This window comes from Schistocerca gregaria, chromosome 3 (assembly GCF_023897955.1).
Source record: "Schistocerca gregaria isolate iqSchGreg1 chromosome 3, iqSchGreg1.2, whole genome shotgun sequence".
In the NCBI taxonomy this organism is placed as follows: domain Eukaryota; kingdom Metazoa; phylum Arthropoda; class Insecta; order Orthoptera; family Acrididae; genus Schistocerca; species Schistocerca gregaria.
This window is the reverse complement of record NC_064922.1, coordinates 345,983,160-346,001,651: the sequence shown is the minus strand read 5'-3', so window position 1 is coordinate 346,001,651 and position 18,492 is coordinate 345,983,160. Positions and strand designations below refer to the sequence as shown.

General features: G+C 43.5%; 1 protein-coding gene across 1 annotated transcript in view; it reads right to left on the bottom strand.

Annotated features, from left to right (window-relative positions):
* Window positions 1-18,231, bottom strand: part of LOC126355252 (general odorant-binding protein 19d-like) — a 31,620-nt gene extending 13,389 nt beyond the window's left edge. The window contains exons 1-2 of the mRNA XM_050005535.1: window positions 18,159-18,231; window positions 8,514-8,589 (exon numbers count right to left, since the gene is read on the bottom strand). Of these exons, the coding sequence (XP_049861492.1) occupies window positions 8,514-8,589; window positions 18,159-18,212 (130 nt within the window). The 5' untranslated portion in view covers window positions 18,213-18,231. The remainder of the gene's footprint in view (window positions 1-8,513; window positions 8,590-18,158) is intronic.
* Between the last annotated feature and the right edge of the window lie 261 nt (window positions 18,232-18,492).

The following is an 18,492-nucleotide window of genomic DNA, read 5'->3' as shown; positions in this document are numbered from 1 at the left end:
GAAGCAGAAACGTCACGTCTGCTCCAGTTTTATAGGTCTTTTGTGCGTTAGCGTCTCGATTATAGGCACGCGGTGTATGCATTAGCAAAGCCTTTTTATCTGAAGATCATTGTAGCTTTCCACCATGAGGGGATTCGGCTGGCCACACGTGCTTACAGGACCTGTCCCACACCCAGTTTCTTTGCTGAGGCCGGGGAACCACCATTCACCAACCGGCAGCTGGTCATGGTGAGCCAGTCATGCAAGTTCCTTGCAGCTCCGTCTTCGCCCGCATACCACATTGTTGCTCGTACGCCTCTGGAATGTCTTTTCTTCAATCATGACGGGATCCGTGTGCAGCGTGTGGTGGAGTCAGTCTGTATGGCGCAAATATAATCTCAAATCCAAGGTCTGCCAGCCTGGTTACTGCAGAGGCCCAGAGGGATTTTAGATTTGATGCAGTACAGGAAAGATGCACTCCTGCTTCTGTTTTAATGCGATATTTTCTGGCATTTTGTCCGATCAACACAACTATGTAGCGGTCTTTACAGATTGGCCCAAACTGAGCTCTGTGCTCAGTGCCTTTCAGTCTATGCAAGTTTGTACCGAGCAGACAAAGTAGTCCAGAATACACAGGATGCCCTTCTCCAACTACAACGACTGCGAAAGAGGGTATCTTTCTGCTGGGTACCAGGGAACGTGGGTATTGCAAGGAACGAAAGGGCGGATCTAGCAGTCAAGGAGGCATGTCGTGATCTTCAGTTATTTCAGTGTGCCATCCCCCTGCACGCTACAGTCTCGCTGTTGAGATCCCGAGTCTTGTGTCGGCGGGAGGATGAATGGCTGTAAGTGACAGACAACAAATTTCATATTGTGGAGCTCACAATGTGGCAGTTGAATACTTCCATCTAGTCACATCGACGGGACGAGGTCCTACTTACTCTTCTCCGCATAGGCCATAGCCCTATGACACATGGCTTCTTGCTCCGGCGAGAGGAGCCTCCTCCAATATGTGGTGATTGTGGTCTACAGATTACGGTGACCCACAATTTATTGGACTGTATCTTATTTCACGATCAGCGGGCCGCGGTGGATTTGCCGACGGATCTGTCCTCTGTTTTCAGTACCGTTATAAGGAATGTGGTTCGAGTTTTAAAATTTTGTGAATTGTGCAATATTTTTCCCAAGATTTTAGGGAGAGTGTTTTAATGTGTTGTAAGTGATCAGAGAGTTACATTTCCCTATACTTTTCTTTTAGCCCCTTTGTCATTTTACTTGGGTTATAATCTCATATATAGCTACGTTTACTAGTTTGCGTTGTTGTAGTGTATGTGAAATAGGGTTATTGTGTGCTCAGTTCGAATGCATGATATTTTACTCACATTCAGTTTCTTTAAATTAGTGTAAAGGCACTGATAACCTAGCCGTTGAGTGCCCATCAGCTCCAACCACACACACACACACACACACATACACACACACACACACACACACACACACACGCACACGCACGTACACATACACACACAAGTACGCGCTCGCGCTCACGCGCGCTCTTTAGGTTTGGTAAAAGAATATATCTGGTTAGGAATGAAAAAGGAAGTGGTCTGTTGCTGGAGGGCTCTGTAGCTACAAGTTTCTCGTTTTTAACGGAAAATTAGACACTATTTCGATCTTAAACAAAGCGACTTCCGATAGACTGGGGTTGGAGTGCCGGCCGTTGTGGCCGAGCGGCTCTAGCCGTTTCAGTCCGTAACCGCGCTGCTGCTACGGTCGCATGTTCGAATCCTGCCTCGGGCATTGATGTGTGGGCTGTCCTTAGGTTTAAGTAGTTCTTAAGTCTAGGTGACTGATGACCTCAGATGTTAAGTCCCATAGTGCTCAGAGCCATTTGAACCATTTTGGGGTTGGATTGTACGAATTATGCCATATGATTAAAGTTAATCGATGGATGGTGATCTACATTTACTAAAACTACATCTATACTCCGTAAGCAACTTTATGGTGTGTGGCGGAAGGTATTTTGTGTATCACTGTCACAAGACTCAGTTATCGGTCGACCGAGCGTTTTGTAATCTACCTTCTTCTATTGCACTTTTCCTGTTCCAGTCGCTAATCGTGCAGGGGAAGAGAGGTTGGCGGTAAACCTCCGTGTGAGATCGAACCTCGTTCATTTTACCTTCATGGTCCTTTTGCGATACATACTTAGGAGAAATTAATATACTGGCTGATTCTTCTAGGAACGTACGCTCTCGAAATAGTAACGGTAAACCATTTGGTGATCCACAACGCTCCTCCCACAGAGTGAAGCTGGAAGAGCAGTTCAGTGATGCTTTCGGGCTTACTAAACGAAACTGTCAAGAAACACGCTGCTCTCCTTTGGATATTTTCTATTTTGTCTATCAATACCATCTGGTAAGGCTTGTAGACTGAAAAGCAAGACTAAGTAATCGGTCGACCGAGAGTTTTGTAATCTACCTCCTTCTTGGGTGGAGTGCACTTTCTGAGAGTTCATTCGATGAATCTCATTCTGGTATCTGTCTGAAGACGCCTTGATGTGAAATAACATGAGTGCGAATCGTTCAGATGATCGGGGCAAGCAGTAAATCTGGCTTCTGCTCCCGGTCTGGCACAGTTGTTCCATTGTCACTACACATCTATGCAGTTATCTTGGCGAATGTGTGAAGCGAGCAGGATAACAACCTGTTTCCCGAGATATAAGTCCTACAGCAAGTCGTCTTTTCCACATCGAAGTGTTACACAGTTAATAATTATCTAACATTTCTTACAGTATCAGGGTAATGCTGACTGTAAAGATTTTGTTGGAGGGACGCTAGCTGTAATCTGAGATCTCTTTGCTCGTCGCTCAGGGGAGACGAGGAATGTCGTTACGAGGTGAAGTCACCCAGCAGAGGAACGTTCGTCAAGACTTTGAGCTATCTGAGGGGACGTTCACAAACGTTCCGTGGAGGATACCCTTACTCAGACTATTGCTATCATTTGAACCCCGTTATAGAACGAAAAACACCAGGACATCTTAATTTTTACATGAACTGGGTAGCCCATTTTTTTCTTCGACAGAGTAAATCTACGATTTAAGTTGGGTGCACAGACATAGATAATCATGCCAGTAATGCCACAACACGCTGCTGAAATTAAAGTGGACTTTCTCATACTTCTATCAAGCATGTAGTGAGCCCACATAGGGTTTCCGAAAAATAACAACATAGCAATAACTTTTTAGTCGGCAGACCAAGAAACAGTACGGAAGTTACATCGATGGTGTAATTCATGATGCACTGAAAGCTTGGGGGGAGAGCACTGTGACTACAACGTCCACCTAAGAAAAAATGCAAGGTGTGTTTTAAGCTTCCCCTCTTGTTGCAATTCAGAGTAAGTCTAAACAAAGATAAGGCACAATATTGTCATTATACTAGATGATAAATCCATGGTTTACTATTTTAACAGAAGAAGTAATGGGAATGCTAGCATACTGGACACACGCGCTTTCGAAGCATATGGGATTTGTCACCAGCTCTAGCTTGTGCCTGGTATTTCCAATTCGGTTTGTCATAACATTATAAGAAAGATAAGGAAAGGAAAAAAAACAACAAAGATGCGAATTGGAAGAGGAAAGTGTTGTAAGAACAGAGGCGATGAGGAAACGTCCTTAAGAGGTAGTTTTTTCACAACCCACGAAACACTTCAATTCAGTGGAAGCTTAACTCAACATAACTGTAATAACTTCTTTCGCAGCTGATAAATTATGCCGTCCGCGAATAATGGAAGCGTATGTGTACTGTACCGTCAATTATACAAACGATATCGGGTCTTCCTTTCAAGATAGAATTGTCGCGAATGCAGCCATCGTGAAAATGTTGCACCACTTTGCTTTATTAATTCTGAAGACAGACGGTTGGTTTAAAATAATATATCCTTGGGCTTCCACATGCGTTAATGGTTCACGCTCTCCGAACCCTCAGCCAAGTACCACCCGACCATTTCACTCACGGCCTCGTAAACAGAGATATTTGGTTGTGAATTTCCAGTTCTGGTTGGAGTCCAGCTTCCCATTTGGGGCTATCTGATAGGAGTAAGTTACCGAAATCGACCCTCTCCCTTTCCTTCATTAACATACGTAACAAACATACCGAGTGATCAAAACGTCAGTATAAATTTGAATACTTAATAAACCACGAAATAATTGAAGTGTTTCGTGGGTTGTGAAAAAACTACCTCTTAAGAACGTTTCCTCATCGCCTATGTTCTTACAACACTTTCCTCTTCCAATTCGCATCTTTGTTGTTTTTTTCCTTTCCTTATCTTTCTTATAATGTTATGACAAACCGAATGACATGGGGTTTTATTAGAACAAAAAAAAACAAACCAAAGTTCACAAAATATCCGACAGATGGCGCTGGACAGCAAAACGTCAGTGACTGCACATGACAATCATTTATAAAAGGAGCTGTAATGAGAGACAGAATTCGAATCCGTCCTCTCCCACTGTATCCAACAGCACCTTACTCAACACCACCTCCTCCCCCTTACCCAGGGTGGCTTCCGACCCTCCTTCTCTGCTGACGACCAACTCCTAAACCTCGTTCAACTTCTGTCCCTCCAGCTCAACTCCTGTCGCTCTGCCATTTTTGTTTCCCTTGACCTCCTTAGTGCCTATGCCCGTGTATGGCGTCCCGGTCTCCTCAATAAACTCCAAACCTGCGCCCTGCCTATCAATTTTGTCCATCTGGTCGCTTCCTTCCTCTCGCATCGTCCTACATATGTCACCCTCCACAACACCAACTCCCGTATCTTTTATCCCACGACTGGCGTCCCCCAGGGCTCTGTCCTCTCCCCTCTACTTTATCTCTTGTATGTGGTTGATATGCCCAAGCCACCCCCAACAGTCCATCTTCTCCAGTATGCTGATGACATCGCCTTCCTGGTCCCAACTTACCCTACAAACCCACCTTAACCAGTTCACCAATTGGTGTAAGCAGTGGTTCCTCTGTCTTAACCACTCCAAAACCCAGGCAATCATCATAGGCCGCACCACTCGCTTCTTTCGTCTCCATGATTTCTACCTCACCCTTTATGTTCGTCCCATCCAGCTCACCCCACCCTGAGATACCTTGCCCTCACCCTTGACCGACACCTCACCTGGACCCCTCATCTCCAGACCATCCAGCAGAAAGCCCATTCTCGCCTCCGCCTTCTGAAATTCCTGTCTGGCTGGACATGGGGATTTCATCCTTCTACCATCCTCCACACCTACAAATCCCTCATCCGTCCTATCCTCTGTTGTGCCAGCGTTGCCTGGATCTCCACTCCGCCCCGCTTTTACAAGGCCCTCCAAGTCTTTGAATGCCATTCGCTTTGCCTTGCCTTCTGTATTCGCCTTCCTTCCCCCACGCGGCTCCTGTATGAACTGACCCCGTTCCCCCCCCTCCTCCTGTTCCTCCAACATCTCCGCATCCTTTACCTTGTCCGCAGGTTTGATCCACCCCACCATCTGGTTTCCTCCTTCCTCCCCACCCCCAGCCCGTTGCCTTGCCACTATCGCTGTATCCCTCCCTCTCTCCACCTTCACACCCTCCATCTCCTTCATCAGGGCAATTTCCAGCGCCTCCCCCTCCCGGATGACGAACTTCGCAGTGACATCTACTCTTCCTTCCAACTATAACTTTTCCTTGTACCCCCCCCTCCCCAGGGCCCCCTGTTTCCTCTCCTCTCCTTCTCCCAGAGCAGATTTTCCTCCTTCCCCCTCCCTCCCCCCTGAGACCCGGCACCCCATCCTTGCCTCTTTCCTTCCCACATCCCTCCCTACCTGTCCCTCTTCAGCGCGACCCCCGCCCATCTCCCTCCTCTCTTTCTCTCCCTCCCTTCTTCCGGTCTCCCTCATCTCCTTGCGCCTGGCAGATCCTCCGTTTTGATAATCGTCAATGTGCCATGTCAGTGTTGTGTTTCGTGCTGTTTCTCCTGTGCGGCGAGAGGTGTGATTTTAATTGTGTACTACCTTGAGGTTCGCTGTCAGTGTTTGTTATGTGCTATGCCATCCGTCGATACATTTTATGCTCCGGTCATACTGTGCCTTGCGTTATTTTAATTGTTGCTGTGTGTGGCTTTTTGTGTGCACTACTTTTTTACAGTTTTTTATCCCCTTTTTACAGTCGCCCCCCCTTTTTTTGTCTATTGCCTTCCATGATGTTCCCGCTTTTTTATATCTATGTTCACCATATTCTCTCCTTTGTATATTTTTCACTGTCTTCTATTGTTTGTTCTATGTCTTTCGGCTGAAGAGCAGCGCATATGCTGCTGCCAGCTCACCCCGATGAGGAATTGAAATACAATAAAGAAAAAAAAAGAAAAAAGAGAGAGAGAGAGAGAAAATCAGATGCGCCAGCAGTCGGAGCATGTTGACGTTACTTGAAAAGGCGCTTTTAGTGAGGCTGTATTATCAGAATGGGGAATGTACTAGTTCAGCGTTACGATCCTAACGCCATAGGAAGGGGATTCGAATGGGTAAAGGTCCGTTGACAAATGCAGCTGTGGCTAGAATGATTTCGAAGTTCGATGCCACGGGTTGTTTAGACGATAGACCCCGTAGTGGCCGACCGAGCACAAGGCGTAATGCTGCTGAGACAGTTCAGGAAGAAATGGAGACTGTAGAGGGTTCGTCTATGCACGGGGAAGCCAGCACTCGTGCAGTCGCCCGTCGCACTGGCATTCCATACACTATTGTTTGGTTAGCACATAGGCGTACCCTCCGCTGCTATACGTACAAAATCCGTCGGCATCATGAACTGTTACCTGGCTATTTAGTGAAGCGGAGGGCATTTGCGGTGTGGGCGTTTCAAAAGAAGGCGGAAGATTACGATTGGTTGAGTAACGTGTTGTGGACCGACGAAGCTCATTTTACGCTCCGAGGGTCTGTCAATGCCCACAACTGCAGACTTTGGGCTACCGAAAATCCTAGAACTGTCGTGGAAACTCCATTAAATGACAAGAAAGTCACGGTATGGATTGGATTTACCACATCTACCGTTATCGGGCCTTTTTTCTTCGAGGAAATGCGTGATTCTGGTTTTGTAACTGCTACTGTGATGGGTGAGAGGTACGCCGATATGTTACAGAATCGCATCATCCCCAGCCAGGCTGATAAACACCTGGTGGAACGTATGATGTTTATGCAGAATGGCGCTCCACCCCATATTGCTAGAAGTGTGAAAGATCTCTTGCGCGCGTCGTTTGATGATGATCGTGTGTTCAGCCGCCACTTTCGTCATGCTTCGCCTCCCAGGTTCCCAGACCTCAGTCCATGCGATTATTGGCTTTGGGCTACCTGAAGTCGCAAGTGGATCGTGAGCGACCGACATCTGTAGGGATGCTGAAAGACAACATCCTATGCCAATGCCTCACCGTAACTCCGGACATGCTTTACAGTGCTGTTCATAACATTATTCCTTGACTACAGCTCTTGTTGAGGAATGATGGTGGACATATTGAGCATTTCCTGTAAAGAACATCATCTTTGCTTTGTATTATTTTGTTATGCTAGTTATTGCTATTATGATCAGATGAAGCGCCATCTGTCGGACATTTTTTGAGCTTTTGCATTTTTTTGGTTCTAATAAAACACCATGTCGTTCCAAGCATCTGTACCAATTTGCATCTATCTACATTATTCCGTGATTTAGTAAGTATTCAAATTTATACTGACTTTTTGATCACCCGGCATACTAGAGTCCAAAATATAAGCATAATAACGAAAAGAGGATATACTGCCTTATCAGAATGTCGGAAGGATCACTGAACACGCCACAGATTAATCACAAGACATTTAGCATACAACAGTGTCCAAAATAAAATGATAGAATATTTATACTGACTTTTTGATCACCCCGTACAATGTAAAAGTGGTCTGTATACCATCCACGCTTTACATATAATCTGACACGTCATTCTCTTGTGGCAGGAGAACGTCAGTGAGGAAGCCGTTTGTCTAAGACATTGCCGAGAAACTGCGAGCGTAGTAGCGTTAATGGCTGTAGGACTAAACTGGTGTTCTAAAGGGACAATAATTCAAATCTCTGACCAGTCTTCCTCATTTGGTTTCCCATGAAATTCCATAATAGTTTTATGTCCGCGTTGGCATGTTGTCTCTCTCTCTCTCTCTCTCTCTCTCTCTCTCTCTTTATATATGGCACAGCCAGTTATTAGCTTGACATTTTCCGCCAACAGTTATACTGACTAACTGATGACTTAGGAGTCGACGGGACCTTCAGTTCTGTCTTTCTTCTTCTCGTAATAGAAATAATGAGGTCGAGAGAAGGGGAAAAGAGGATGTTGCATGCATGTAGTTTCCCAGGTTCATTACTCAACACATAGGAGAAGACGTAAACAGAAATGTCGTTCGATAATGAAACGTCTCGCACGAAACGACTAGAATGAAACACTTAATTACCCTAATATTCCTTCTCCTGTAATGTTTCTCTGTGCGGAGCGAACGACAGGCACTACTACATACGACTTACCTTCAGTGGCCTCATGTTTTGTCTTGCATTTGTTAATGATCTCCATAAATTCCGGTGTCATCTCGAACGCCGATACCTGGGAACAGATCGAAGAATTCAGTCAGAATATGTGAAATAGAAACGTTTCAGATCTTATGAAAGAGGAGCATCAAAAGCCTCGAGTTAATGGTGGCCTTCAGTAAGCCGTAACTAAAATAAAATAGCCATTGGCCACACATGATATTTCTGTGGTGTGCTATACAAAGATAAGAGAAACATTCACGTTACAGGTAAGGATGTAAGAAGCGTTATTGGAGTATGGCAGACAATTTTTCTGAGGCACTGAAGTAAGTAGTAAAACAACGAGTATCAGATTAATTCTACTGTGCTGATTGCGAAACCTCAAATATGAAATGGAGACGATAGGTTTCTGAATTAGCATAGGAAAAGCTGCAGAATGATCGTTTCATTCTGCAGTCATGTGGGTGCCGAGGCGGATCTTCCTGTGACATTTAAATTGTGGGCCGCACCGGAACGCGAATCTTGAACTTATTATTCGCTAGCAATGCTTTCAGCGACTTAGTTATCGATGCATTCCTTTGCTGGACTCTGACACTGATACAACAATACAAACATCAATGGTTTTATTGCATCTGTCTGAATTTTAATTAGTGTTCCAAATTTTTCTTTGGTTTCCTTTGCCGTATCATCGCTGTAGAAATTGGACGACATGGGCGATTGGCTACAACCCTGACTTACAGGTGGTAGATAACCTTTCGCTTTCTGCGTTTTACCCTTGATGATTTCAAATTAAGAAAAAGTGTTCCAATTAACATAAATAAAATATTTTCCTAAAGCTACAAATTCTATAAATATAGGTTTAGACCTTTTTCCAATCGATCGCCGAAGATAAGTCGAAGGGTATGTACAGTCTCGCGTTTCCGTACATGTCTCTGACATTCGAACTTATACTTTCCCATGTTGGATTTTACCAGTTGTAATCTCCCCCCTCCTTCCTTCTTCCATCTATTGTCCACATTAAACAATGCCCAGTCCAAGTAATTAATAACTATAGTATTTTACAAAGATTTGAGATGAGCGAAGATTACAATAAACTTTCAAGTTTACTCAGCTTGTCATGCTGAGATGGCTCCAGTTCTGCTTGTCTAGGTGTCTCATTCTTGAAGCTGAAAATCTAACATCAGGTTCTCACCATTGGTTTGACCTAAATAAACTGGAAGAGTGTTGTTGCAGAAATTTTTACGTAAATATATTTTCCACAAATTTTCTCAAATTTTACTATATCATAGTTTTTTGATTTTTCACATTAACTAAGCCGAAATTACATATTTCGCAACTATTATACAAAAATACGTCCGATCACATCGGAGTCAAGCTTGCGATTCTCACAGTCTGCGGAAACAACGGTATTCCAAAGGGTTTACAATTTTTCTTAACAAATGAATTCCAACTAGTTTCGTTATATTATTGAAATGGTTCAAATGGCTCTGAGCACTATGGGACTTAACATCTGAGGTCATCAGTCCCCTACAGCTTATAGCTACTTAAGCCTAACTAACCTAAGGACATCACACACATCCATGCCCGAGGCACATTCGAATCTGCGACCGTAGCAGCAGCGCGGTTCCGTACTGAAGCGCCTATAACCGCACGGCCACACCGGCCCGTTACATTATTAATTTCGATTATTATTTTATAAATAAATCCTGAAATAAACACAGGAAACAGTACAGGATTGCTTAATTAATAATATAAATTTTAAGTTTGCAAATAATTCTTAATTTCAAATGTTTCTAAAAAAATAATTTTAACTGTTCATTAAGAACTAGTACTTATCGATATAACATTGTAACTAAAATATTTTATAAATTAATTCCTTTTCATAAATTTTAGCTTGAAATACAACACACTGTATATAAAATTATATGAAAGTTTTCAGAAAAGCAACGGAGATAATACTGACCCGCGCAAAATTCGAAAAATAATACTGGTATCGACAACTACTGTTGAGGAAAAGTAATGCTAAAGGAGGATGTCTTGTTACGCAGTCTTGCTATTCTTTTGTATACAATTCGTGTTAGTATTTTGAAAACGTGGTTTATTAAACTGATGGTTTGATGTTTGGAAATTTTCAGAAATTGATTCCTTTTTCATATTTCCTAAAAGTTTCATTCTCGGCCGAACAGATTTGGTTCTAATTTGATTCTACCTTCTGGAGATTCTTCTACCATTTTGAGATGCAGTCCTGATGAATCCGTCTTCTTGTAATCTCAGTACATGACAAATCCACTTAACCCATTTACAGGGCCTGCCACTGCGTGCCAAACTTCACGTGTGCAAAGGTGCGCGGAGGGCGTGTCGCCCAAGGCCCAGGCTGTCATTGGATTTCGCTCAGTCCTTCTCGGAAAGAACTGTGCCACATTTCATTTAGCATTGTGGTGCGGCATTTTTTGAATGAAACAATTCCCTTGAGTTCGGCAGAATCGTGCTGTCAGCGATGTTTATTCTTCGCTATTTGTTCGTGGTATTAAGGATGTCGCAGGTCCAGATGCTGTTTGCGCCAAAAGAGCTTGTATAGGGATCTATCATCTCGTCTCTTTGAAATGGGAATGACAGAAGAAAGGTATGAGAATTCTCAGTTCGCGTAAATACTGCATATTTGCTATGAAACGATTTTATAATATCATGCAGGTAGTTAATTATTCCGCATATCAAGAAGCAATTTGTCGTACGAATAGCAAAATTTCTGAAGTAGCACGTATTATTCCATTGTCAGCTGCAACAGTTTTCAATGTAACTGAATAAAGAGTCCGGAGACTTCATATACTACCGAAAAGCACGGCAGGTAAGTCAGGGGATATGCCTGCAAAGGTTTTTCGATTTAAACTAGCTGTCGTTGAATTTATGAAGGAAAAAAGAGTGCAGGAACGAAAATTAGTACAACCGGAATGGATTGCAGACTTCGTATTTTAAGTGGGTTTGATTGCTCATTGCTCACAGTAAGACATTGTGAGGTAAATTTTTCTGATTTGATGGGGAAGCAATTGAAAAGAGGAGGAGGAGGAGGAGATTAGTGTTTAACGTCCCGTCGACAACGAGGTCATTAGAGACGGAGCGCAAGCTCGGGTGAGGGAAGGATGGGGAAGGAAATCGGCCGTGCCCTTTCAAAGGAACCATCCCGGCATTTGCCTGAAGCGATTTAGGGAAATCACGAAAAACCTAAATCAGGATGGCCGGAGACGGGATTGAACCGTCGTCCTCCCGAATGCGAGTCCAGTGTGCTAACCACTGCGCCACCTCGCTCGGTAATTAAAAAGAAAAAAGGGTTTTAGGAGGGACACATTCTGACAAAGACAATCCAGTTATCTAAGCTCAGTGGTGTTAAAGAAAACACGATGTTTGAAGAATTCATTGCGGACTTTCCTAGAAGTTTTGAGAACACTGTCAGTCTCACATCTCTTTTCAGGCCGTTTTCGGGACCGTATGCCTTTTCAGTTGAAAGCGCTCCTGTACGTGGGCATATGTAGCTGTCTGATCTGCAAGGTAATCCCCTGTAACGTTAAAACTGTCTACATTGCTTTCCTTAGGTAGTGTTTCCATGTCTCTAGAAAGAGGTTTCAAAAGTGCTATAATATTTCTATCAACATACGCGAGTGAAAAACGATTCTTCGATTATGAAATTGAATGAGTCACGGTTACGTGTCAACATCAGTGCGGAAATCTGAAATTGTCTGAATCTGTCCGTATTCCGATAATTTGTACCAGAAAAAAATGTATAATCTTTTCAGCGCGCCCAAAATTATTAATACTGAAAATCTGTTTGTTTTTCATCCATTTTGTTGAGAAATATCAAATATATAAAGCAAACCATATGCAGTGTTACTGCACTGCAATTCAAGTACGGCGAGTCCGCAATTTCCTCTTCTTGTCTCTCCTCGCGGTCAGACAGCTTAGCGCATTGGTGAGGGAAATGTAACATCCAGGCCGGGCACAGTGGCACTTCTGCCAGGACATGGTTCGCGAGCCGAATGCTTGGCCACCCCTGTGCTACAGTGCTATAATCCTGAGAGAGATTTTTTAGAACTAGTAATTCTCCAATAACCGCGCCCTTCCTTGCTAAAAATAAACTTAAAGAAATATCTCTACTTGAATATCCCGAGGGCCTTTCATCTACTTTTTGTCAGTGGCTAAGCTCCACAGTCATGTGTTAGAACTGGTAGAGGAGATCTGGACCTATCCTTCATGTCCCACTATAAAATGCACGGAAAGGGGTACTTTTGGTACCACATGTCTTTGTGAGGAGGTTAGGTAGTATCTGTTCCTGAAAGAACAGATACCATTGATAACCGTGCAGTTTCTCTAGAACGAAATGATAATTAAATGGACACCCTAGCTGCAAACAGGCGTTGATAAACATTATTGGGGCCATGTTGAAAATGTGTGCCCGGACCGGGACTAGAACCCGATGACGATTATAATTATCATTTCGTTCTAGAGAAGCTGCACGGTCATCAATGGTATCTGTTCTTTCGGGAACAGATACTACCGTCATATATAGTTAAAAATATGGCTACCCGGCCATTGACCTTCTTGTGCGAACCCACACGGTATGCCCCAACTGGTACGGGACTTGGTAGATTAATCTGCCACTAGTATTGAGTGTGATGTGCGAATATATTACGAATATAGTGGTGTGGACATGTTGGGAATGTGGGCCTTACGGGGAGCGTTCAAGGAATAAGTCCCTGCAGGTGCACTATCCTCTGTGCCCCCGGTGGCTCAGATGGATAGAACGTCTGCCATGTAAGCAGGAGATCGTGGGCTCGAGTCCCGGACAAGGCATACATTTTCAACATGTCCCCAATGATGTATATTAACTCCTGTTTGCAGCTAGGGTGTCGATTTAAATACCATTTCTTACATAATTGGACAGTATCTCACTACAGTCTGCAACAGTATTTTGTAACCAATCTCTTTTATACGTGAAACGGAGTTTGCCCATATCTTACTAAGAAATCGAAGTCAACCGTTCACTAGGGGATCGGTCCAGGTTATACCACGGTCCATACCAACATCGGTATCCCTTGTGCATTAATGACTCGTCGTAGAAATCTTTACTCGTATAGTTAACAGCTACTGATTTATGTGTATTCAGTATTTTACACTCCATCTTATTCAGATCTAGAACTCAATTTTTAAAAGAGACTCGTATATTGTAAAAATATGAGCCGATATTCCTAGTTTTTTCTCGCATCACACATCCTCATAGTCAGCAGTGCTACATGTCTGAGACTGCAACCAGTAATATCCGCTAAGTTAACATCGTACTTCGCGAGCCGCACTGGCTTTAGCATTATTTATTTTTTTCTGTCGACAATAATGTGATGTGTGCTGCATGTCAACAATATTTGAATTCATTCGCAGACTTTAGTATTTGAAAGTATTTTATGTAGTAGGTATTTGTGTGGCGTTGAACCTAAGGGTCTCAGAAAATCTGGAGACAACTAATCTATCTTTTTACCTCTATCAGTTGCACAGTATAACACCGAGTTGCAACGTAAAATCGAGCACACAGTTCTGCGTGCTAGTAGCCAATGATTTGTGATGAGCCTACAGCAGTTTTCTGTCAAAACATGACCAATACTTAGCAATATAACTTTACAGCTTATCTGAGGGATTTATAAGGCTGTTTTGAAATGGGGGAGGATACTAGAGACACTGCTAACACAAATGTGCAAATCTTCATCAGATGTTCATTGTGGTTTTCATTTCGCGCCCGATCGGTCCTCACTCTCCGAATAGGCCAAATATATAATTAATTAATCCGCAACAGTGCCACAAGATGATAAATTGACGATTGTTTGTTGACAACAGATTCCAACCAGTATATCTCCTATTTTGTAAAGGACTTTCAAAGTTCTGACATCCAGGCTTCCGAAGAAGAAATAATTGTCACACACACTTGTAATGAGGATGGCATTGGATACTTAGAAATAAAGAAAGTTTTTATTTTAGGTCAGTAGCTTTTTGCTATTATCAAAGTAAACAAGGTGTAAGCGATAACTGTTCACGACATATCGTACTAATGTAGAGGAAGTCAAGGCGAACAATGTGATATAGGACGCTAACTATCTTGTGCTGTATCAAGCGGGAAACTATCTCACATTGTGCTAAAAGCCTGACTAAGTTAAAGTGCATGCGCGTCGAGAGAGATCTGCCGCAAACTGATGGTCCTAGATGACTATTAATAGTTTTTTGTAATAAATTTAATGTAGATTAATTTTGTACTGGGATACGTTTTCGCTAGAGGCCACTATTTCGATTTATTCAAGATAAACTGAAAAAAGTGTCCTTCAGACTCATTTCATGCTTTAACTCCCCCCCCCCCCCCCCCCCCTTCGCGCCGGTCACAGGTTTCTCTAGAATGTGCTCATGGCACTGTAAAATATGCTACTACGCGATTTATTTCGTATATTCGACTCGTATTTGTCTTCACTGAGTGGGATACTGCGCTACAGATTAGACGACTATTTTCTTAACATTATTAATGAAATCCTTCCGGTAAGGATAGTAAAAGAAAAAATAGTATTGTAAACATTATGCAAAACCTATTTACGTTTAACCATTACAAATATAGCAGTTTCATAGTAAGAAGACCAGACAAAAGAAGATTTGACAGTCAATTTTATGCTACTAAAATACACAAAATTTGAGGGAAAATTTGTACAAATGTCAATTCTACAATCTGAAAGTTCACAGACCAGTCAAAAAATGGTTCAAATGGCTCTAAGCACTATGGGACTTAACATCTGTGGTCTATAGTCCCCTAGAACTTAGAACTACTTAAACCTAACTAACCTAAGAAAATCACACACATCCGTGGCCGAAGCAGGATTCGAACTTGCGACCATAGCAGCAGCGCGGTTCCGGACTGAAGCGCCTAAAACCGCTCGACCACAGCGGCCGGCAATAGACCAGTCAATGAAGACCCGAGAAGGACGACAGTAGGAAATAAAGAAAATAATTCGTGTAGTCGCACTTCTTTCTACAGTGATAAGAGGATGGGCCATGAAGAAAATACTAATCCTGGCCGGAAGGGGAGGAGCGGAAAGAGTGCGTAGGTCGGGGTGCATTTGAAAACGACTTTTTAAAGTTTGTCTTGGATATTTTGAAAACTGCGGTCTCTGACGAAAGTGTATCCCAGTACAAAATTAAACTACATCAACTCTACTACAAAGAAGTTTGTTTAACTTTTTAACTATCACTAACAGTTTGCGTGAAGGGAGCGAGAGAATAATGAAAATCTCTCGCGACGGGCATTCGCTGTTACTTAGGTACGTCTTCTGGGCCAGTTTGAGGTAGTTTGCCGACTTGATAGGCTAAAAGTGTCCACTATCAAATTGTTCGACTAGATTAACTGTACACTACTGTAATACGTTTTAGTCAGTTATCGTTTGCACCTTGTATCTGGTAAATCCTTATGTTTCTTTTAAAACGGATATTAGAGTCCCCGAGGAAACAAAAAGAAAAAAAAAATCATCTTCACGATAATGTACTGACTATGGCTACTGGCAAGATATTTGTTTCTTTGTCATCAACTGAGCAATTTGTGCTGGTCTCGCATTCGAGAAGAAACCCCATCCTGTCATCCAGACTTTGGTTATTTCTGATTATCGTAATTCTCTACCGTAAATTGCTGGGATTATTCCTTTGAAAAGGGCACTGCCGAATTCCTTTCCTGCCCTTTGCAATCCGAGCTCGGGTTCCAACTTTAACAACAACCAAAATGTCGACGGGACATTAACCTATAATTTATCTTCCTTTCCCTATGGCCGAAATGTTTCCTTTGGGTGACAATGCTCTATGGACAACTAAGGAGTTGTGCTGGTATTCGAACGTTCATAGTGGTTGAGAGACGAATGTGTCGATTTTAGCCTATGAGCATGGACCACTTAAATTACTTTTGCAGTACATTCGTAAGTTCAGTATCGCCTTACCTCAAGAGCAATATTTTTAACAGCGATAAAACGGGAAAGCGGCTAAAAATAAAAAAGGATCCTTCATTTCGTTTCAGATCCTAACCAAAAATAAAAAACTAAGACTACACTACTGACAAATAAAATTGCTACACCACGAAGATGACGTGCTACAGACGCGAAATTTAACCGACAGAAAGAATACGCTGTGATAGGCAAATGATTGGCTTCTCAGAGCATTCACACAAGGTTGGCACCGCTGGCGACACCTACAACGTGCTGGCATGAGGAAAGTCTCCAACCGATTTCTGATACACAAACAGCAGTTGACCGGCGTTGCCTGGTGAAACGTTGTTGTGATGCTTCGTGTAAGGAGGAGAAATGCGTACCATCATGTTTCCGACTTTGATAAAGGTCAGATTGCAGCCTATCGCGATTGTGGTTTATCGTATCGCGACATTGCTGCTCGCGTTGGTCGAGATCCAATGACTGTCAGCAGAATATGGAATCGGTGGGTTCAGAAGGGTAATGCGGAACGCCGTGATGGATCCCAACGGCCTCGTATCACTAACAGTCGAGATGAGAGGCATCTTATCCGCATGGCTGTAACGGATGGTGCAGCCACGTCTCGATCTCTGAGTCAACATATGGGGACGTTTGCAAGACAACAACCATCTGCACGAACCTTTCGACGACGTTTGCAACAGCATGGACTATCAGCTCGGAGACCATGGTTACGGTTACGCTGCATCACAGACAGGAGCGCCTGCGATGGTGTACTCAACGAAAAAACTGGGTGCACGAATCCAAGGTGTCATTTTTTCGGATGAATCCAGGTTCTGTTTACAGCATCATGATGGTGGCATCCGAGTTTGGCGACATCGCGGTGAATGCACATTGGAAGCGTGTATTCGTCATCGCCATAGTGAGATATCACCCGGCGTGATGGTATGGGGTGCCATTGGTTACACGTCTCGGTCACCTTTTGTTCCCATTGACGGCACTTTGAACAGTGGACGTCACATTTCAGATGTGTTACGACCCGTGGCTCTACCCTTCATTCGATCCCTGCTATATCCTACATTTCAGCAGGATAACGCACGACCGAATGTTGCAGGTCCTGTACGGGCCTTTCTGGATACAGAAAATGTTCGACTGCTGCTCTACCCAGCACATTCTCCAGAGCTCTCACCAATTCAAAATGTCTGGTCAATGGTGGCAGAGAAACTGGCTCGTCACAATAGGCTAGTCACTACTCTTGATGAACTGTGGTATCGTGTTGAAGCTGCATGGGCAGCTGTAGCCGTACACGCCATCCAAGCTCTGTTTGACTCAACGCCCAGGCGTATCAAGGCCGTTATTACGGCCAGAAGTGGTTGTTCTAGGTACTGATTTCTCAGGATCTATGCACCAAAAATGTGTGAAAATGTTATCACTTGTAAGTTATAGTATAATATATTTGTACAATGAATACCCATTTATCATCTGCATTTCTTCTTGGTGTAGCAATTTTAATGGCCAGTAGTGCATTAAATAAAACGTCTCATAATGTGCGGACAACACGTTAATTATTTTACTGGATTAGTAGCGATGTGCGATGTGCTCAAAATTTTGAGTGTCTACATTAGCTAAGGGAGTAGACATAATTTGCAGGCAGCAAGGTACTCACGACGGTGGCGAGTATGAGCAGTGCGGCTCCAGTAGCGGCTGCGAAGGTCCTCATGGCGCTGTGGCGGGCTGGCGAGTCTACGGTGCCGCCGGATGGGGCCGCTCTTATAGCGGCGCGGTTGGGGCGGCGCTGACGTGACGTAACGCAGCCTTGTCCCGCGAGCTGTCGCCGTGGGAACCGGTGGGGTGTCGCCCGTGAGCTCATCTGCAAGGTGGCATCCCACACCTCGTCCGGGATGCTTCCGGCGTTACTGATGCACAGGGTTTCCCCAACTGGGTCAAGGGTACGCTTGCAGATCTTTACTATGTAGGTAGGATAATACGTGGCGTAGATT